At 37.5% G+C, this 23,369-nt stretch overlaps 1 protein-coding gene across 1 annotated transcript in view; it reads right to left on the bottom strand.

The window, feature by feature from the left end:
• Window positions 1–23,369, bottom strand: part of RUNX1T1 (RUNX1 partner transcriptional co-repressor 1) — a gene marked incomplete at its 5' end in the record, with an annotated part of 129,036 nt that overhangs the window by 24,978 nt on the left and 80,689 nt on the right. Inside the window, 4 exon segments of the mRNA XM_079901601.1 lie at window positions 2,354–2,555; window positions 3,096–3,181; window positions 7,495–7,745; window positions 21,708–21,889. Coding sequence (XP_079757727.1) covers window positions 2,354–2,555; window positions 3,096–3,181; window positions 7,495–7,745; window positions 21,708–21,889 — 721 coding nt within the window.

The raw sequence follows: 23,369 nt of genomic DNA, 5'->3' as shown, positions 1-23,369 counted from the left end.
CATATGCCTATATCCATAAATCCATATCCATAAATTTATCAGTCAATATCCTTAATCCTTTAATTACACACACTAATACATTCGACTCCAAAGCCTAAGAGAAAACCTCAGAAAGCACTTAATGTAAATGATTGTGCCCCATATTACAAACTACCTGCCTTATTTATAGCCATAGCCCAGCTCACAAGATGGATGGAACTCGAAGACTTCAGGAATCTACTGGTAAAAGACACCAGGGAAATATAACTGTTGGATGCTAAAACTTGCATATTGTGTGGCTCTTGACAGGTTCTCCCTATGGCTGTGGTAAGTTTCTTTAAAACGCAATCTAGGGTTCTGTGTCCCTAAAGAATAGGACTGTTTTAACAGAGTCCCAACAAAGAAATGAACTACTTGTAGTCTTTGAAAAATACTATCTATAAAAGCTTAAAACCAAAGCGATCTCTTTTTTACCAAAAATATGAATTCATTAAGCATCATTAAAAGTAATGTGATTTGTGTACTCTTAAGGAGTTTTTAAAACCAAGTTTATTCTTTTGATTACATAACAGGGAAACTAAACCTAGCTTCCTGGAGAACGATGAACACTTGTATCACTAGAATGCGTGACTATAGATGATTACATGATAACGGTCCTATGTTCAGTGTGCTGAATATAACTCACATAGGTCTGAAATCCTATCCATTTCTGAATTTTTTCTTTTACAATAGACAGCAGATAATATTAATCCTGTCAGTGCAGAGGACTGAATTGAGCGGCCTGCTGGTATGACCACTAGCTATCTCCTTGCCTATCTCTTCCACTAGCTTAAAAGTTCCTCAAAGGAAGGAATTAAGAATATTTTTCCTTTATTACAGTGCCTAGCATGATGCCTGACACACAGTAAGCCAGGTTCAACAAATAAGCACTGACTCGATGCATTTGTTAAATAGAGCCAGCTAAAATGGATATTTTTACTCCCAAAGTTTTGTTTAATTTAAGGCCCTCAATTTTTGCCTAGATTGGATGATTACAAATATTCTCTTTATTATTATTATTATTAGCCAATTTTGGTTCACAATACAGAAGTAAAAAGCAAGATGCTTATTCTATTCTAAACAGTTTGGTTTAATTTGGTTCAAATTAAACTTAAACCTATTTTCACTGCTTGCCTTAACATAAGCTAACAACACTTTTCTCTTTAAAATATCCTTTAGAATAATGTTTGTTGGGTAAATTAAATGACCTGGAATCTTCCTTTATTTAATACTTATTATGGCAATAGACATTCAGCATTCAGGGATTAGCAGGAATTGACGAACCTAAGTGCAAAGGAAACTTTAATGACTAGGAATCATTTTAATAAAAAAAATAATGTGATCAATAGCCAGATAATATACTTCAAGTTTTAAATATTTGATAATCAGCCATGGATGATAATGAGGCCAAAGTCACGAGCTTAATCTGCACACAGGTAATTAGTTTTGTTTTTACAGCATGGACTGTACCCTAACCTAAGCTAGGTAGCAGGTGTGGGGCTAAACACATAAGAAAAATGAGATGAGAGAACAGGGGTCAACACAAATCCATCTCCATTAAGTTGACTCAGACTGTATATACAAGTAGTGGCCAGCAACGTAAATGACAGTAGCTTATTATTAATTTAGGAAAAAGTCCACAGGCCTCTCAAAAATTATTTCAGGTTCAAATTTTCTTTCCATGTACTTGGGATTACATTCTATTTATAACCCCAACAATTCCCAAATCTCAATACTAAATACGGCCACATGTACACATTCAATTTCTAAAGCACTGCTATATTAATAGTCCTGTAAGTTACTAGAATTAATAAAATCACAGTTAAGCCATCTAAGTTAAGGTCATGGAAGAGCTAAATCTATATCACTAATTTTCAAGTGGCAGTGGGCAAACTATAGAGCCCTTAGGTCTCTTCCTGGAAGCGTTTTGAGATAAATTACTCTCCAACACTAGGGTGCAGCAGAATTCCCCGGAGAGCTTGCTAGAAGCTCCAAGCCCACTCCCAGAGATTTTGTCTTTGCAGGTTGGAGACAGGGTCCAAAGAGCTATTTTATGAAGGAGCACGCATTTTAGTGATTCATGTGAAATTCTGGTCCAGCTTTGAAGCTTTGTCATAAGCCCAAAACATTAACCTAGAAAAGGAGTTTAATTTTTGTAACTGCCTCTTTCTATGCCAATCTGCCTAACAGACAAGACATATTTGAGGATATAAAGTGTTTATTGTTCTACAATTCCCTGTATAGCCTTTATTTTTGAAAAGACGAGCTAAAAATAAAATCGGCATTAATAGCATAAGAAGTATCTGTTCAATATGTCCATCTGAAGAAAAGATACCTAACGCCACTGGGTCTGGATTGACAGGACTCTGCTGCCTGGAGTGGCTGCTGCTACCGCTGCCGCCCTTTTTTAAGTCCTCAGCATCACTGTACCGCCGGATCCAGTAATTCAATTCCTCCCGGTCCGCTTCCTGACATCGCCTTAGTACAGTGAGAGATCGCCTTGTTTTTTCTACCATGTCCATTATGCAGTTTAACAGCTATGGAAGAAATGGGCAGGGGGAGAAAGGAAGGATATATTATCAATCACCACAACTCATAGACTTTGGTGGGTAATGAAACAAACTATTTTAGGACAATGAAGAATGCTATTTTATTCTGAAGCCTTCCGTCTAATATTTTCAAAGGTTAGATTTGACACAGAGATCCAATAGATGAGTTAACTCAATAGGAATGAGAATAAAATGTGGGAGGCATGACAGGGATATTTCAGCTGAAGTAAACCCATCTTTCCAAATACTAATCCCATTACTGGATAAAATAAATAACTCTCTACAAATAAAACAGCAGCCCACTGATCTGGCTTTAGGGAATCCTTTCCATGATCTAAACACTTCTCTTATATAAGTGGCCTTGATATCAATTTAGAAATCAAATCCTATATTCTACTTTAAACATTCTCATTTATTACTTTTTCAAGGATGGCAGAAAATACCTTCAAAGCATCCCCACACTTTTATCATGTCACCTCACTCCAGCTGTTTTCAAAACATTTTTTGAAATGATTACCAACATCTTACATGGTCAAGATGTTTCCATTCCTCTGCCCATTCTCTGTCTGTCAGTCTGTGATCAATCATTTCTTCTTGACGTGTGCCATGCAACCCTATAAATATAAAGAAGGTTGAATCACCCTAAAACATTAAGGACATAATCCATATGTGCATAGGCACTTAGCAAAGACTATGTGGGCAAACTAAAGGATGTGAAAATATATTCGATTTTTGAACGGAGGCATGAGTCATATTCAGATTCAGAATTACCTCATGGGTCTCTCATAGAATGATAAAATGTTAGAAAACTAGAAGGAATTTTAGAGGTCATCTGGTCAGAACCATTTCTTTTACACATGAAGAGATACCAAGCCCTGAGCCAGTTATCCATATAATGTTCCCTAAGTGAAAATATAAATATATCCTGAATCTTAATAAATACAAGAAACCACAAGTATACATTAAGTGGTTTCAAAGTGTGGCTTTCCTGAATTAAAAACGAAGATAGCATAAATTGTTTTACATGAATAGGGATATGCTTTTCTAAAACAAGCATGGTAAAACTATTCCACATTTCAGCATAGTATAAATGAACACAATCCTATTACATACACCTTCATGATAAAATTAGGCCATGAAGAGAGGGCTTGCATAACATAAAAGCAAAATATACTCATTCAATTTATCAAAAAGTAAAAAATAAAAATAAATTGGACATCCTCTATGAAAACAAAATCAACATACCAGATATAATTTTGGACAAATACCATAAATCCAAGCTAAGAAACTAAAAATCCTAATTTGTAGTCCACAACATAAATATTAATGCTCTTTAGCATCACAGTTAAGATGCTACCATGAAAAGGTAATAAGGAAACACTTACCAAGTGAGAACAATAGTAACGAACATGAGCAATTAGCCAGGATGCTTATCAAAATAAAAAATTAATGTGTCTTCCTAAAGGGACAGGGTGAAAGAAAGGGTCTAATCAGAGATACCTAGAAACGTGTGGCTCTTCTGACAAATTGTGTAAAACACCTCATGTTCTACTATCAAGGAAAGGCACTAGGCTATGGCAAGATTTTCCATTTTAAACAATTAAAACTATTTATTTTAGTTGCCAGTTCTCACTGTTACTCTGAATAGCAAATTAAGTTTGACATGGTTTAGGCTTCTATAGACACCTAGGCTCTTTTTCTGAGGGAGTTATGTAGGAGTTAAATGACAATAAAAGTTATGAGACACTGCATTCCACTTTTTGTGAAATCTGAGTGGTTAGAAATCCCCTTTTAGCTGATTTAGGGAAATAAAGATAATGAGTCATATGACTTTTTTCAGCCAACCATGAAAATACAATTTAATTTATAGCTGATGGAAGTGAGCACATACATGTCAGCTTTCTCAGACTAAATTAAAAGCTAAATATAAAACACTGTACCATTCCTCTCCAATTAGAATATATTCTGAAATACATTTTTAAAGCTAAAATTGTCAATGCCACCTATTGGTAAAAAAGTAAAATTGCAAATAAGCTTTAATAATTTGCATAATAGAAAAGACATTGGAGAAGAGTAATATTTAGTTATTTCTCTGTTGTGACAATTTCAAGTTGAAATGTTTGCAAATATGTTATTTTTATTGACTTATTTTTTGCCTGTGTTTTAGGGAAAAAGCACTACCATTGAAATGAGTCATCACAGAAAACAACTGGAGAGTGATAAAGATATAAATGCGGTGTTAAGATTCATGATGGAGGCTTCTTACTATATTGGCCTATATAAAGACCAAGAACTTCAGAAGTCTTAAAAGTTTCAAAACTTCAGCAGATTAAATCAATGGTGATATGAGCTCTACCACCGGGAATAATATTAACGAGCAATAGGATGTCTGTGGCTAATGGGATAACAGCATTTGTGGAACAGTGCTAAGCATCATCTCACTTAACAACAATAGAAAAATAATAAGTACATTAGAAACATGTTTGAGCCCAAGTACTTGGTGAAAAAATACAGGTCTCATATGTTTGCTGCTTTTGAGCTCTGAAGGTCATTTGTTGGATACAGCCAAATCTTTAAAAAGAAAAAATAAAACAACTCAAATTTTTACATTTATTAATTTTTCTATTTCAGATACTTAAATATTCATCACCACACAATTTTTATTTATATCCATAATACCAGAAGGATGTACTAGGGGAAAGCAGTTCAGACTCATTAAAACACATTTTCATTTGTGGGCAATCTGACACTAATGTTGAGTCTTACCCAATTCCTAACTAGGCTGAAAATCTAAGTTTATTTATAAACTAATGCTGCCTGTAAAATTATTTTATTAAAAGATTCTAGTGAGTACACGTCTCGGCAAATATGTCTCTACATATAATAGACATTTATAAATCGTACCAGACTAAGTATACATTTATGACCATTTTTATATTCTCAAAATGGCGGCCTGATGTAACACCATGATTTGTTACTCATACGTCAAGGTTTTACTTTACTTTAACACATAATAAACTAGGCCAGACTTCAGGGACAGTTAAGTAGTTGAGTATATTTATAAAGACTACCACTATTAGTTTTATAAGCTAATATAATTAAAAGGTAAGGTACATGGTCTGATAAAAAAAATCACATAAAACCAGTGGGTACAGATATAACCCATAAAGGAATATTTTATATTACTAGATGAAAACATAATCATTGAATATAAGCATAATTAGTTCCTTGTTGATTACTCTGTAGTGTACTGGAACTAATATTTCATAAAATAGAATCTGCTGCCTAAGAAATAGGCCATTTCCTGGCACTTACAAAGTGGGGTATCTTGAGTTGGTCTTACAATGACCTGGTAACTCCACTTCTATTTGAAAATAAGCAATCATGGTTTGAGGGCATTAGTCATAAATAAATGGCGAGGCTTTTGCTTTGAAGGGAGCTGTTATCGCATTTGATTTCAGGGTCAAAATATCAGTCCAGACTGAGAAATAACATAACCATTTTTGAGAGCTCTTCGAAATGGTACCTGAGAGAACATTAGACAGATTGGTTATTAAGAAAGAACAAATTATATGCTTAGCCATTTGTCTGACACACTATATAAATGTAGAAATGATGTTGTGGGGAAGTGAAACTACTATTTTACTATCTCACATCCAGGGCCTCCATCGTCCCTCCCCCTCAACCTGACTCTCCCTTTCTGCTTTCTAAACATTTGGAGGGTTGTGTTTTCAAGCAAAAGACCCTACATATGGAAGCCCCTATGTCCTACTAACCTAGTTAGAAGTCTAACATAAACCTCTGCTCACCACACGCTCTCTGCCTGTGGCTAAAAAAACCATTGTCCTACTACTCAGGCAGGGAACTGGCCGTGCTTCCCAAGTTCTGAGCCTTCAGCTCTGTGTTCTGCTTTTCTACTTGGACTTCGTCCTGTGCTGCTTCCAGTATCTTGCCCACCAAACCGTCCCATGTCAGGGAAGTTTGCCAGCAACCAGCTAAGAGGTAAAGGCAGTCCTGCTGCTGGACAGCATGGATTCAGGGGACAGAAAAAGACTAGAGAGAGGGCTGACTATTACTCTCAGTTTATCACTAGATTGACTCACGAAAAATCAAGAATTCAAGAAGCCCCAGGAACAGGAACAGTGCTCTAATGCTATCACCTCAAACACTGATCATGTATCAAAACTTACCTATTCGTCTTCCTTCTCATTTTTCATGGTGACCACCTGTTCTTTAGAAGACAGTGTCTCCTAAATGCTTCACTTCCAACAGTTTTATGCAAAGAAGGAATGAACACAGGCAAACAGAACACGTATTTACCCAAACTCATTCCCTTCTTTGGTATTCTGATCTTTGACACTAAATTGTCAACACTAAATTGAATCACTGACACTTCTAAGTTGGAAAACAAAAAAAAGTACTAAATCATTCCTCAAAGAACATCTGTTGACTTAAACCACAGACATAATAATACCATATTGTATTTTTCAAATACAGACTATCACAGAGACTGGAAAACTCCAAATGAACTTTGAGACTATCTGAAATAAAAGATAGAATGAAATAAACTGATTTTTTAAAAATACTTGTGGCAGACTAACTACATACGAAATCCCTCATATTAAAAAAAAAATTAAAAACTTGTTTTGCGTATGTTAATACAGTTCAGGAGGTTGTATTTAGATGCCCCCCCTCCCCAAATAATAACCTGCTGTCCCAAAGAACGTTGAGTAATTAAGAGAGAGAAAGCACAGCTGTTAAAGGACACAGTAGTACCAACAAAGTTTTCTCATAAAGGAGACACTACATAAAGAAAGGGAATTTTTACCCCATCACAGATATCAAGCCTCAAGTTTAGCTGAGAAGTAATGATGCAAGTCTTGAAGCATACAGTCCCCAAAGAAGTGAAGAGATCCTTCAGTCTTACCCATAGGTCTGTTTCTGTCCCTGAGGTCCCTGTGGCTGGGGTGTCGATAGGAGTCCCTGTAGTGGTGGGCAATGGCCATATCATCCAAACGGTAATGCTGAGGTGGAGGAGGGGTGGGGTGAGGCAGGCCATTGGGCTGGTAGGATAAGCCATTATTTGGACTGTACCGCTGGCCTGGGCTAATAGTGCATGGTCGCTTGCTTGGATGTTCTGAGTGCAAAGGCTCTCTGTCAAAGCCATTTTCTTTGGTTCTGAGGGAGGAAGAAAAAGAGTTTGTTTCATAATGTACTCAGAAACCAGCATAGTTTGGACACTCACATTTGAACTTGTAATATAAACAGAATATTCTTTTACTGGCCAGAAACTTTCTAAACTCAGCTTCCTAGACCTGTGGGAATTCACTAAAACCCATGCTGAGGCCTAAATGATCACATGACTGCACAGGAGAAAATGTTCCACTTCTCATCAAATTAGCAAACATCTTTCAGTTGAAGTTCATGTGGTTCGGTCACAAATAAGAGGAAGCCTGATCTCCACTCTGCAGATAACATTTTCACTCAAAAGCAAACACTTGATTTCTAACAAATTACCCTTGGATCAACTGTATTTGGTGAAGATTCATCAAGGTACGACAGCGTCACTCTTTTGGTGAATTCTTCAGGTATACTTATTGCACCGATCCAAGCTATGTCTGACTTCCATGTCAGAGGACATCTATGAGCTGTGTTGTTCAATACAGTAGCCACATGTGGCTGCTTAAATTAAAAGTGAATTAACAGGGATTCCCTGGTGGCGCAGTGGTTAAGAATCCGCCTGCCAATGCACGGGACACAGGTTCGAGCCCTGGTCCGGGAAGATCCCACATGCCGCGGAGCAACTAAGCCCGTGCGCCACAGATACTGAGCCTGTGCTCTAGAGCCCGCGAGCCACAACTACTGAGCCCGTGTGCCACAACTACTGAAGCCCGCGCACCTAGAGCCCACGCTCCTCAACAAGAGAAGCCACTGCAATGAGAAGCCCACACACCGCAACGAAGAGTAAACCCCGCTCGCCTCAACTAGAGAAAGCCCGCACACAGCAACGAAGACCCAATGCAGCCAAAACTTAAACGAATAAATAAATAAATTTATTTTAAAAAGTGAATTAACATTAAATAAAGTTTAAAATCCAGTTCTTCAGTAGCAATAGCCACATTGCAAGTGTAATCGCCACCTGTGGCTAGTGGCTATGGTACTGGACAGCACGGATACAGATCATTTCCATGATGTCAGAAAGTTCTATTAGAAAGCACTGATCAAACTGAATTCATTAACTTAATTAATGCAATAAAACAACGTAATGTCTGGGACTGACATTACCTTGGGCTACCAAGATAATCAATCAGCAGTCATACAGATCTAGCTGGGATTAGAAGAAAGATTGGGGCAAACCCCTTTCTTTTAAAGTAGAGGAAACACATGCCCAGAGAGCACAAGTGACCTGTCTGAAGTCATGAGATCTTAGGGCAGGGCAGGCACACCCTGACTGCATTTCATCATGTGATACACAAAACTGTACTTGTCTTTCAGAAGGAACACATTCTATAAATGAGACCTGTTAACTGCTCCTAGATTCTCAAACAGAAGTAGGGTTAAAGAAATATTTTCTGACTGAACGTATCTCTAAGAGACGAACTCAGTGTAGTCTGTAAGATAGGAATGCATCACCTCCACTTTGACTGCAAGCACAGCTCCCCAACTAATTTTTTACCTAGTAGCTGGCTCTCCTCACAAGACCAGCTCTCTATCCTTAGACCAGTGGCAGCATCTATTTTCCCTGGGAAATTTCCCCATAAGAATTCTACCAAATCACAGTAGCTACAGATTTCTGAGTGCCTTTTTTTTGGCCTTGCCGTGTGGCTTGTGGGATATTAGCTCCCCAACCAGGGACTGAACACAGGCCATGGCAGTGCCTAACCACTGGACTGCCAGGGAATTTACATCTGCACACCTTTTTTTGATTTTAGGTTGGTTAGGTTTAGATACTTTAGACACTTTTCCCACTTTCCTAGTGCCCAGGGATAGTCTTTGTCTGATAAAACTGGAGGGATGTGAATGGAAAGTGACTTGACAACAGAGATCATTTAGGGGCTAGAGGATTCTACAATGAATCGCCCTTTATGTCCCTTTAGGGTAGAACCCCAGTGATAATTTGCACACATCAGATTATAAAGGACAGAGAAGTTAGAGATAGAAAGTACAGGCACACTAAGAACTGAGGGAAACTGCAGAGTTCAATGGGAAATGAATATATGCCCAATACATGCTGGTGAAAGATGTTCTGGAGCCAGGTGACTGTCCAACACTGGAAATGCCAGCAGGGCATGGTCCCCATGGGAGTGTCAAACAGAAGTCTCAACGCTGCTCCTGTCAAAGTATCTACAGTAAAATATTCTGACTCCGTACATATTGATCACTGACCAGACTAAAATGTCTCAAACGTTACAATGCACTGCTTCAAAATAATTTTTAAAAGTGAATGGAAACATTCTAGATATATATCTTCGAAGAGGATATTTATGTGATTCTAATCTGTATTTCCATATCCTACACATTTCTGAATAATACACTTCAACATTCAATGCATAAACATTTCCAGCATAAATCAGTTGGAAAATACTGAAGACTATTAGTAGCTATGAATATAATGTCAACACAGCACCTACCTTACTGGCAGTGTGGTGTAGTGGAAAGAGCACTGGACTGGGAATCAAGAGACCTGAGATTTAGTCCTGGCTCTTCCACGACTAGCTGTGTGACCTTGGGCAAGTCACTTAACCTCTCTGGACCTCAGTTTGCTCATCTGTAAAATGAAAGGGTTGGACTAGATCAGTGGTTTTCAAACTGTGCCACTTGAGGTGCTTAGGGATTCTGCAGGCAATAAAGAGCTTTTACCCCAAACGATCAAGATTTAAAGGGCCAGAGGAACCCACTTATCATTCTTATCTATTTTAAAAGTTGAGGTTCCACCTAAGGTTTCATTTCTGAAGGAAAAAGCTGCTAAAATCAAGTTTGAAAACCACTGGACTAGGATAATTTCTGAGGTCCCTTCTAGTTTGAAAACTCTGCAATTCAGTTATTCTATATTTATTTCTAAATGTCATTTGTACAGCACAGGGGATATAGCCAATATTTTATAATAATTATAAGTGGAGTGTAACTTTTTTTGTGCAAAAATAAAAAAATATTCTCTAAATACCTTATAGCAGCCTAAATATATAAACATCAAAACATTTCTAAATATCAAAACATCTTTGATCCAATTGTGTCAAACCAACTCAACTTACTGGTTTTGTGTCTCCTTGTTCAAAGATAACAAGAACATTCAACACTGGAAGAATTCTTACTATTTTCAAAGTAGTTAGATATGTTATTTATCTTTGCTGTCAGATCAACCCTCTGATCAGTGCTATTACTTCAACGAGCCTGTATTGAAGCTTTTTTCCCCCCTAAAGCAAGGACAGTAATGTCCTAAGAAGCAGGGCTAGCTCCTGAGTCTGTCCTCTCATTTCTATCATGTCCTTGCAGTGACAGTCCCTATTCTGGGTCTTATCACTCTTGCAGCTATTGAAACAATAAAGCTCATCACCTCACAGAGGTAGGTATATTTCAGCAGCAAAGCATTCAAACGGCCCACATAAATAGTTATGAGAAGTCTCCCTGTGCTTCCTCCAACCACTCAAGTCTACCTATAAAGCCAACCCTATTCAAAGGATGTATGTCCAGAAAGCTAACCAAAACAACTTAATTGCTATTTGTTTGTCTGCTTCTTAGAAATGCCTAAAACTATCTAAAACCTCATTTGCTTGGGGGCAAATTCCAAATCTGAATGTTTCTTACCTTCTCACAATGTATTAGGCAAAACTAACAAATACTTTTCATTGTCCCATACCAGCATACTCTCAAAATAACTCAAATTCTAGTGGGAAGTCTGTCATGTCTCATGGGTTTCTAGAAGGCATTTTTTGGTTTGTTTTTTATATTCTATCTCCCTTCCAGGAGAAATGTTCCTCAATATAACCTAACTACTTCAACAATTAGATCCCAATCACTTCTCTCTCAGGGTCTGATGTCCTAAGAGTAGAAGACTGCTCAGGACTCAGCTATGTGACCCTGAGATAACCTGGCTTCAGTTTCCTGCCCAGTAAAATGAAACTGATAGGAAACAATACAGTGTTTAAGAAAAAAAAAAAAAAAAAAACACACTTAAGAGACAACCTAATTTACACCTTACCCCACTTCAGGCTGTTCTCAGCTCCTCAAAACAGAGGCTGTAAACTGACTTACTTGAGAAAGAAAACAAACTTTTAAAAAAACTTTCCTCTATATAAAATATTTTAAATGTCATAATAGGCTAGTATGCACTGACAATTCCTTAGTAACATGAAAATGGGGAAGAATGAAGAAAGAAATTATTAAGATCGTGGCAATAACTAGAATAAAAGGACCAATCAATTTCTTACATGACAGGAACAGACATAAGTTTTTTTCTAGATTCAAATGCTTTTTAAGTGCGGAAAACAGCACTAAAAGATTGTTCTAGGGAAAGGCAAATTGGTATAGCATAATAAACCTGAGAATGGCAAGGAAGAAACTTAAAAATTCTGATATTAGTCCTGTTACGAATAAATACATGCCTTAGGTGCTGACTTCTCCAACTGACCACACGTATTTCAAACGGCACATGTCTAAACTGACCTTGTCTTTCTCTGGTACTTCCTTCACCAGTCAATGATGCCACCTTTTACTTAGCCGCCAAAATAGAAACTTGGAAGTCACTCTATAACTTTCTTCTCCAAAAAAAAGTCCTGCTGATGGTCTCATAAGCTTCTCTGGCATAGGTCCTTCTGCCCTACCTCAAGACACATTATCTTGGCCTTATCATGCCCTTGTCTTACTCTGCAGGCATCTCAGCCAGAACCAGGGCTGAGATACTGGCTGAGTCTTTAAAAAAAACAAACAATTTTTTACTTTTTATTTTAGAAAGAAGCATATATCTAAATCTCAGGAGGTGACAGTTCTGTTCAAGTAAAGCCCAAAGACATTAATAACTTAATCTTAAACAAAGCTTCCTTCCCTTTTCTAACACATGCAGTTTGTTAAGGCTTCCACAGAAAGACTAGACACTGAATTAAAGGGCGGGGGAGTGGTCATTTAGGGCATCATATTTTCAAAACACAACTCAGTAAAAGGTCTCTTCAAACAAAATACATTACAAATTCCCCTGCTTCCTTAAAAAGAAAATCAAACCTGATTCTTCATGGACAACCTGCAGTGATTTCTATGTTTGCAGAAATATCACCCTGCAGGAAGTGGGATGTTCAGATGGTGAAAAACAAAGCACTGAGTGATACAGGACCAACACTACTGGGCCACATGGAAAGAAGTGCCTTCCATCTCTCTATTGCTAAACCACAACCTAGGAGATAACTTCCTAAGAGGCGGGCTAACACCTTCTGGAGTATAAAAGATAGATGCAGGTAGATGTTGGTCCCTCCAGACAAAAACAAGATACCTGGGCCCTTAAGGATTACAATATGTGGGTTCCCAGAGCCTTCCCTCCCCCAAAGAGAAGGTGGGAACCTTCAGGCACATGTCCCTGGAGCTCTCCATCTGCTGATCAGTCAGACTGACTGGGAGCGGCTGTCCCCTTGTCTTCACTAATTTCTGACCACTGCTGAAGTATTCAGTTGCTACTGCTCCTGCTGTCTGGAACCACATTGTTTTTTTTTTTTTTAATACATCTTTATTGGAGTATAATTGCTTTACAATGTTGTGTTAGTGTCTGCTGTACAACAAAGTAAATCAGCTATATGCATATATATATATATCCCCATATCCCCCCCCCCCTTGAGCCTCCCTCCCACTGTTCTTATCCCACCCCTCTAGGTGGTCACAAAGCACCGAGCTGATCTCCCTGTGCTATGCAGCAGCTTTCCACTAGCTATCTGTTTTACATTTGGTAGTGTATGTATGTCAATGTTACTCTCTTACTACATCCCAGCCTCTTCTTCCCCTTGTCCTCAAGTCCATTCTCTACATCTGCGTATTTATTCCTGCCCTGCCACTAAGTTCATCAGTACCATTTTTCTAGATTCCATATATATGCGTTAGCATACGGTATTTGTTTTTCTCTTTCTGACTTACTTCACTCTGTATGACAGACTCTAGGTCCATCCACCTCACTACAAATAACCCAATTTTGTTCCTCTTTATGTCTGAGTACTATTCCATTGTATGTATGTGCCACATCTTCTTTATCCATTCACCTGTTGATGGACAATTAGGTTGCTTCCATGTCCTTGTTATTGTAAATAGTGCTGCAATGAACATTGCGGTACATGTATCTTTTTGAATTATGGTTTTCTCAGTGTATATGCCCAGCAGTGGGATTGCTGGGTCATATGGTAATTCTATTCCTGGTTTTTTAAGGAACCTCCAGACTGTTCTCCATAGTGGCTGTATCAATTTACATTCCCACCAACAGTGTAGGAGGGTTCTCTTTTTTCCACACCCTCTCCAGTATTCATTGTTTGTAGATTTTTTTTTAACATCTTTATTGGAGTATAATTGCTTTACAATGGTGTGTTAGTTTCTGCTTTATAACAAAGTGAATCAGATTTATGTATACATATATCCCCATATCACCTCCTTCTTGTGTCTCCCTCCCACCCTCCCTATACCATCCCTCTGTGTGGTCACAAAGCACCGAGCTGATCCCCCTGTGCTATGCGGCTGCTTCCCACTATCTATTTTACATTTGGTAATATATATAAGTCCATGCCACTCTCTCACTTCGTCCCAGCTTACCCTTCCCCCTCTCTGTGTCTTCAAGTCCATTCTCTACATCTGCGTCTTTATTCCTGTCCTGCCCCTAGGTTCTTCATAACCGTTTTTTTTTTAAGATTCCATATGTATGTGTTAGCATTCGGTATTTGTTTTCCTCTTTGTGACATACTTCACTCTGTATGACAGACTCTAGGTCCATCCACCTCACTACAAATAAATCAATTTCATTTCTTTTTATGGCTACGTAATATTCCATTGTATATATGTACCACATCTTCTTTATCCATTCATCTGTCGATGGACACTTAGGTTGCTTCCATGTCCTGGCTATTGTAAATAGTGCTGCAATGAACATTGTGGTACATGTCTCTTTCTGAATTATGGTTTTCTCAGGGTATATGCCCAGTAGTGGGATTGCTGGGTCATACGTAGTTCTATTGTTGGGCCCATTTTTGGATTGTTTGTTTTTTGGATATTGAGCTCATGGGCTGCTTGTAAATTTTGGAGATTAATCTTTTGTCAGTTGCTTCATTTGCAAATATCTTCTCATATTCTGAGGGTTGTCTTTTCGTTTTGTTTATGGTTTCCTTTGCTGTGCAAAAGCTTTTAAGTTTCATTACGTCCCATTTGTTTATTTTTGTTTTTATTTCCATTTCTCTAGGAGGTGAGTCAAAAAGGATTTTGCTATGATTTATGTCATAGAGTGTTCTGCCTATGTTTTCCTCTAAGAGTTGTATAGTGTCTGGCCTTACATTTAGGTCTTTAATCCATTTTGAGCTTATTTTTGTGTATGGTGTTAGGAAGTGTTCTAATTTCATTCTTTTACATGTAGCTGTCCAGTTTCCCCAGCACCACTTATTGAAGAGGCTGTCTTTTCTCCATTGTATATTCTTGCCTCCTTTGTCAAAGATAAGGTGACCACATGTGTGTGGGTTTATCTCTGGGCTTTCTAGCCTGTGGAACTATGCTTTCTTATTCTAATCTGTCATCTACACATTTCAACTGGAGCCCTCTAATTTTTTCTTTTTAGTGAATCAATCATGGCACTTTGTTCCTGGCTGCTTTCATGGCTGTAGGTGTTTCAGAGAAACACTTTTTAAAATGACAGAAAGAAAGTAAACAAGAAAGCAAAAAAACTCTTAGGGGAGAGGGCCATTTGCTACACTACTAAAAATGACTGTATTAAGTTTAATTTTGATTATTTATTTGTTCAACTAGTGTTTTGTTGTTGTTGTTTTGTGGTGTTTTGCTTTGTTTTGTTTTAGATAGCCGGTATGTGTAACATGCACTATCCTGAGCTTTACTGGACATACAAAAGTAAGCAAGACATGATCCCCAACACCCTCCCCTAAGATTATGGTTTAGTAGTAGACTTAAATGCTTTTTGGAAGTGTGCTAGCAAGAAATATTTTTACCATAAACCCAGTTTAATTAGTGGTACAAGACTTCCATACTGCTACGCAGGACCTGAACTCAGCAGCTACCATAAAAAGAGTAAAAAGTGGTATGGGAGATCAGAAGGAGAAAAGATCACTACATTTGAAAGAGCAGGGGCTATGGAGTTGGCTTCAAATTTTGGCTCTGCTATTTGCTGGCCATATGAACTGAGGAGGCTTAATCTCTATGAGTCACAGAATAGGGGCAATTATTTCAGAGCTACTGAGAGGACTATATGAGAGACGCTACATAAAGAGCCTAACACATATTTGGCATTCAACAACTTAACCAAAGCACTTATTTTTCAAGCTGAGGCGTTCAGAGGCTGGGGTATTACAAACACAGTTATAAGAGTGCGGGCATTCAAGTCAGAGAACCTAGGGTTTAGAATCCCATCAGTGCCTCTTACAAGCCATGTGACCTCAGACATATTATCCAGCCAGCCTGAACCTATGCAATAGGACTGTCAGGAAATAAGTGCTGTGTGTTCATATGTAAATTATTTAGCATGGGCCTGGCACATCTTAAGTGCTCAGTAAATAGTAACCATTATTATAATATTCATGATTGGGAAGCCTTCATTCAAATAGTAGAACCTGTCTTGAGTTAGCTTGCCAAGTATGAATAGAATTATTATATACAAGAACTGGGGCAAAGAACAGAAACCATCAGTCAGAATACAGACTAAGGCATGAACAATGTTCAGCAGAGCCAGACTCTAGGACAGCAGCAAAAATAAGGCTAGCAAGTTTACGCTGAGGCTGGAGTATGGAGATCAAAATGTTCTCTACAGCCACACAATCTTTCTCATCATGTAAATGCAACTTAATGCAATTTCACTAGAAGCCTCCACAATTGACATGACTAATACAAAAAAGAAAAAAAATCATTTCTACAGGGATGATTACTCTCTTCTTGAAACCGATGAATGCATTAAAAAATGCAACACAAAACAAGAATGTGTGAATATAATATAAACCCCTCATATTTTTTCACAGAAAACTGAATGCGGCAGACAATAAAAATTTAATTCTTATTTGCATAGTCAATTAATTCTACCATTCCTTATAACTTTTCTTTTCTTTTTTCTTTTGGCCGTGCCGTGCAACATGTGGGATTGTAGTTCCCCGATCGGGGACTGAACCCGCACCTGCTGCATCGGAAGTGCTGAGTCTCAACCACTGGACTGCCAGGGAAGTTCCTACAATTCCTTATAAAGTGCATCTATCTTTTCTCTTTAGAAAGACAAAAATATTGAAATCTCATTCATTTTGCAGAAAAGGAAAAATGGATTTAGTAGGTTCAGCTGCTGTGTGCTTTGCTAACAAATCTTATACATTCAACCAACACGGTTTCAAAATGATTGCCTTATGACCCTCCAACATTCAGTGTTTTCTAGTTTACTCATTAAGCCAGGAAACCTGGCTTACTGTGAATCCTCTATCAGTATAAAAATTTATAAAACCTCAGAATATTATACTGTTGCATTTGCCCACATAAGCAATTACAGAGAAAAATAAATGAGGGAAAGTAAGGAGGGAAAAAGACACAATTCTTAGTTAAGCTTTCCTTGTTTACATTCTGCACATTAAATCATATTTTGTGCAACTGGAAGATTTCAGGTAGGTAAATTTCTCCACTAAGAAGCTCTGTAACTTTAAGCAAGTTCTTTCATCCTTAGTTTTCTTAAGATAAAGGATTGGCCTCATAAATCTATAAGATTGCTCCCAGCTAACAAATTACATACTTCTAAAGCTCAAGAAAATCTTTTTAGAAAATAATGTTTAATAATTGGGGGTGGAGGAAATACATATTAATGCAACCATGTGGCCTTCATAATAAAAACCAAGATGTGTTAAACTGAGAGTAATTTAAAGCATAATTACATTAAAATGATTATATATAAATATATAGATATAGAGATAGATAGATGAAGGGGATTAATATTTAACATAAATCACTTGAAACGGGGAGGAAGGCAGTGGAGACAGTGTTACCCATACAAAACCAATGATCATTCGATTTGATTTAAGTCAGGAAGATTCTGAGTCAGAAAATCGGCATGACAGGTGAGAGCACAATGTTAAAGACAAATATAACAAAAGCTGCAACATCAAAGCTGTGAGAAAAGACATCAAATGATAATTAACAAAAAAAAATGTATCCTTTTAAACATAGTAATTTTTAACTATTTTTGTACTCTCAAAAAAAGGCAGCCTTTGTCTAACTGTTCTTTCCGTCCTCACTCCATTTGAAACTGTGTTTTCATGACCATCATGGTGAGCAGTTTTAAAGAGGATTCTCAACTTCTAGTCTCTGTTTGAAAGTGGTCTCTTCATTTAATCAGCTCCAAAAAAGGTTTGTATTCCCTTCCTCAGCTTTTCCCATCACAAAATGGCAAGATAAACAATAAACTTTTACATATGAACAAAGAATAGAAATCAGAACTTTCTATTAACTTTCTCTAATATTTTAGGAAGAAAATAGCACGATTTTTAAATGAAAATTGTCTCCTTCTAATTTGGGTTCTAAGTTATTCTACCACAGACCTACAAATCTAGTATAGTTGTTCAGGGACTCACCCTAGATCTATTTTTAAAAAGAAGTAGAATAAATTTTACTGTTCCATAGAGGAAAAAAAAAAAATCATAGACTTCCCCAGAGTATTTATTTCTCTGTAAATAAAAGTAATGCTTAAAAAAAGAAAAAATATAACCAGTGCCAATCACATTTAAAGATGAGAAGTTACATTTGCCAAAACCCATCCCTGAAATACGTGAGGACTGTTCAGTAGATTAAATCAGCAATCATCACAGAATTTAAGCCCGAAAGTTGTAAACAAAATATAGAGCGCTCTTTTGTTCGTGACATGTCATGAACAAATTATCAAAATGTGTTTTCTCCTCAGGTGTCAGTTTTTCCCTCTTTTAGTGACTGATGGTTCCCAGTGTTATTACAGAAACAGATTGATCTTTTTAATGAGCCAGTTTAATAGACTCCAAAATCTCACCGTGGCTGCTCATCCATGTCAGACCATATGCACCAACAAAACATTCAGTAAAACAACAAAAAAAAGCTCTGCTGTCACACAGCTCCATATTCTATAAAATTTCATATAGTAGATCTGGATATACAGATAAATAACCAGAGAAGAGGAAAATGCACATGCAAACAAGATGAAGAAAATATATGCAAAGAAATAGTAGAGGCCCATATTTTCTTGGCTCTGATCAAATTCCCACAAGATACAAATGTATTTACACAACATATTCTCATTACCCTTCCTCCTAACTCTAAGGAAATCCATTTGCCATCTTTCCATTATAACGCACACTTCAGGGTTCCACTTGAAAAAGAATGTTCCACCCAAAGAGCAACTGTGTGAATTCTGACTCCAGCAACTGTCTATGGATAACCAGAGGAAGAACACTGAAGGCTCTTTTAAGAAAGTTCTACCTGACTGAATGCAAACATGCATGCACACACAGCTACAGATCATCAAAACAAAAATGCTGATTTTCTGTGGAATTTATATGAAGTTTCCATATCAATGTTAGCACATTGCCAAGGGCTTACCTCAGCACTGTTCAAGGGAGGTCTAAAGTCACAGTATATTCACATATAAAACACTGGGAAAGAACCAGTGGAGAAAGTGCTGGGAATATAGAGAAGCGGATAAAGCAAGTTTTCATTCTGCCTGTTACGGTTACTTAGCAGTTAGAGTTTCTAGAATAGATTGTGTCCATTTCCAATTTTGCCTATAGGATTACCTTTACATTTATCACAGCTATCTAAACCTTTCCCTGTTATCCTCTCCTCCACCCAAATAAATGTTCTTCTTCCCAATTTCCCATCTAGTCTCTCCTTAATTTCCTTTACCACACTATCTTGGAAAAATGGAGCTGAAACATCTCAATACCAGCAGGTAGTACTGATTCCCTGCAGGGTAAATGGTTAGGATCAGACAGGAATATACATGTGAATCATCTATCTTTGGGCTGCTTCTTGGTTTGTAGTATCATGTGGACACACCACTCAGACACCTGGATTAAGCAGGTGCCTTTAAAAGCTTAAGTACTAAATGCTTAAATATGATTATGGAAATACAACTTGTGAAAATAAGAAAGTAGCACTGTTGGTAGGTCATGTATGGAGGCGGGTCTACAGTGCGTCAGAAGTAAACTAACGTTTAATCTTTTGCTTTAGGCATTTTAAACTATTAAGAGATCCCATGTCAAGAGGAGAAAAATTCCAGAGATTGTAGCATAAAAACTGCTTAACAGAGGATTATGTAATAACTGTATGTAAACTGGCTGGCTTTTAATAACATTCTGATTTGCAAAGCAACTATACATTTAAGGGTAGCTAAGTTGGTCACAGATAGATGTCTCTGAGCAGCTCCAAGGATCATAAGCTCCTAGGAATCTGTGCCAGGTTGTTAACCTCTCAAAGGCTGGTCTACGCTTCCCTGATAAAATGCAGAAGGAGTGAATGGATAAGTAGAAAAAGGAAACAAAGCATATGACAAACAAGTTTCCGAATATAGTTGCATTTTAAGATTCTCCATATTTTACAAATACTATGCAAGATGCTGATAAGACTTTATATTCCTGGATTAGAAAATATTTATATATGAGGCTGAGGTATTCAGGAAAATTATTTTAGTAAGGTACATTGGAAGTTTCATGTGTATGCCTTATTCAACAACTAATTTGTAAGGTTTAATGGAGAAGGGGTTTTATTTTACATTTCTTAGAATTCTCAGTTATTAGAGCAGAGTACCTGATAGAATGAATATTGACTGATAAAAGTTTTCAGCAAAAATGTCATCTATAAGTTCTATTACTTAACTCTTATCTTCACTCAGTCCATCTAGCTTCCCAGAAGTTTTCTCTTAGTTCATATAAAACCCAAATTAAATAGTTACTGCATTGTGCTTAGGCCAGATTTCAAAACCATCATGTTTTGAGAAAACTTAGAATAACAAATTTCCTAACACTGAAGGGTAAAATATGTGGTTGGGATGAATTACATAGTAAATGATAATTTTAATACAGGGATACCCTTGGAGATAATGTATGTTCAGTTGCAGACCACCATAGTAAAGCAAATATCACAATAAAGCCAGTCACACCATTTTTTTTGGTTTCCCTGTGCATATAAAAGTTATGTTTACACTAGACTGTAGTCTCTTAAGTGTGCAGTAGCACTACGTCTTAAAAAAATGTATATACCTTAATTAAAAAAATACTTTATTTGTAAAAAATGGCAAAACAACTACAATAACATTAAAGATTACTGACCACAGATTACCATAACAAATATAATAATGAAGAAGTCTGAAATATTGTGAGAATTACCAAATTCTCACAGAATTACACCGAGACACAAAATGAGCAAATGCTATTGGAAAAATGGTGCCAATAGAGTAATTCCATGCAGAGTGCCACAAACCTTCGATTTGTTTAAAAAAAAAAAAAAAGAAAGAAAAAGAAAGAAAGAAAGAAAAGCAGTATTTGTGAAGCACAATAAAGTGCAATAAAACAAGGTATGCCTGTATTGACTGTGTGTCTAACAACCGTCAGTGGCACTTGGCATATCTGAATATCATTCATCTTTACCTTTTCCTTTAATATTGCAAGCAGTGGTGGTGACCATTTGTAATGTATAGAAAAATCAAGTCACTAGATTGTACATCTGGAACTATCATAGTGTTGTAGGTCAATTAAACTTAAAAAAAAAAATTACAAGTAGCAAAGATTAACCTGCACAAAAAGCTAATTGACACAGGCCAGAGACTCATCACCCTGTAACACCCCAGGCCAGAGCAAGATTCCCTAGATGGCCACTCTAGCTTATTATTATTTTGCAAGAGGTGTCGGTCAGCAGTTTAAACATGACATGAAACATGTCCTCATACTGCAGGTCTGGGGTCCTCCTCCCTCTCACCTGTCTGGAGTTCGCCTCTTCCCGTTTTCGTTCACATCGAGAAGCAGCTCTGAGGAGTCAACAGGTGAGGTGGTGCTGGCATCCAGAAGCAGCTGTTCATGCTGGGCGAGGTACTGGGCAGGGTTCTGTTTGGCCAGCCTTGCGCAGTGGAGGAGCTCACGCTGCAGAAGTGGCAAGTTGGCCTGCAGGGGCATGACGGGAATGAGAGGATAGCCCAAAGGCTCCTTTTACCCAGTGGACCTACTCCACTTTTCAAACACTGGCGGACCGGACCCCACAACCTGGCTAAACACAACGCCACTGAATGCATGCAATTCTCAGGCACAACTCTCAGGACTGGCTACAGTGTTAGCCTCCCTCGGGGCCTGGGTTGGGTGAGATGTCTGAGGGATATCTCACCTCTCCCACCTTCAGCCCCTTTAATAACACTGGGAGTGTCTCTTATTTATTTTACGATCCCTTCATACTCAAGCATCATAAGCTCTACAGGATATCAGATTCCAGCTCCATCTATGAGCAACTTTTGTTTTCCACAAGGAAGACAGAGGGTACATTAAATACATACATGGTTCGATTAACCTCAAAACAGGCTCCCTGACACATTCAGTTTTGTATCTAGTTACTTACCCAGTTGAAAAAGGCTAATCCTATGAAATATCTTTGGTCAACTACTAACTTCACGTGAAAAAACAGAGAGATGAACATAGAGATTGTTTTTAATAATCATCAGATTTGCACAACATTCCAGTATTGGCCTGAGTCTGATCAGATATCCTATTTAGGATTCATGCACAAAGCAGCATATACTACTAGTTTACAAAGGTAATCTGCTTTCTTTGTACCACACTTATTCTAAGGAAGGTATATATTTAAACAGAAGAAATCCTGTGTACCCATCACCGACTCCTCACCAAGCCTAGCACTTAGAAAAAGACTGAGAACAAACACGCTTGTTGATGATTCTGGCAATCTCAAATGTAGTAAGAGGAAAGGAGACAATTTCACACACAGAAAAGCATTAATTAGACAGAATTTTACTCTGAAAAGTAAACTTACTCTGACGTTATATATCCAGAGTGTTGTTGCTTTTTCTCCTCTGTATCTTTTATTTTTTACTTTTTTGGAAGGGAGGGTATAGTATGGGAGTACGAACAGTACTCATTCCCAATAACACAATTCTCCAAATTCATGGAAAGATCAATAAAAAAATATCTTTGCAACACAAGGGTTTTATTTGTAGAAACCAGTTGCCATGTATACTGATTAATCCATAGGGTAGAAAAGCCTTTCTGAATACAGGAGGTCTCAGTTGCCTCAATCTTAAAAAAAAAAAAAAAAAGCCCTCTGGGGTGTCAGGCATAGGCACTACGGCTGGACTTTCAGAGAGTATTAATCAAGGAATCACCTCATAATAAAACTAAAGCACATTTCTGCACAAGGTATAAGAATAGGGTATTTGCTAACGATGAGCACATACCATACACTAACAATGGAAATGACTTCTTACATGAGAACAATGCTAGAAATAAACCCTTTGCAGTTAGTCTAGAGGGCCATGTGGGTAGTATATTTTCAAATATTTTTTAAACTCTCTTTTTTCCTCCTTAGTGAAGGTAGATCTCGGACTTCACGTGCCATATAATAATAAAATGGCAAATCCAT

Source organism: Stenella coeruleoalba, assembly GCF_951394435.1.
Source record: "Stenella coeruleoalba genome assembly, chromosome: 17".
Lineage (NCBI taxonomy): Eukaryota > Metazoa > Chordata > Mammalia > Artiodactyla > Delphinidae > Stenella > Stenella coeruleoalba.
The sequence above is the reverse complement of the archived record's forward strand: the minus strand, read 5'-3'. Positions and strand labels throughout refer to the sequence as shown.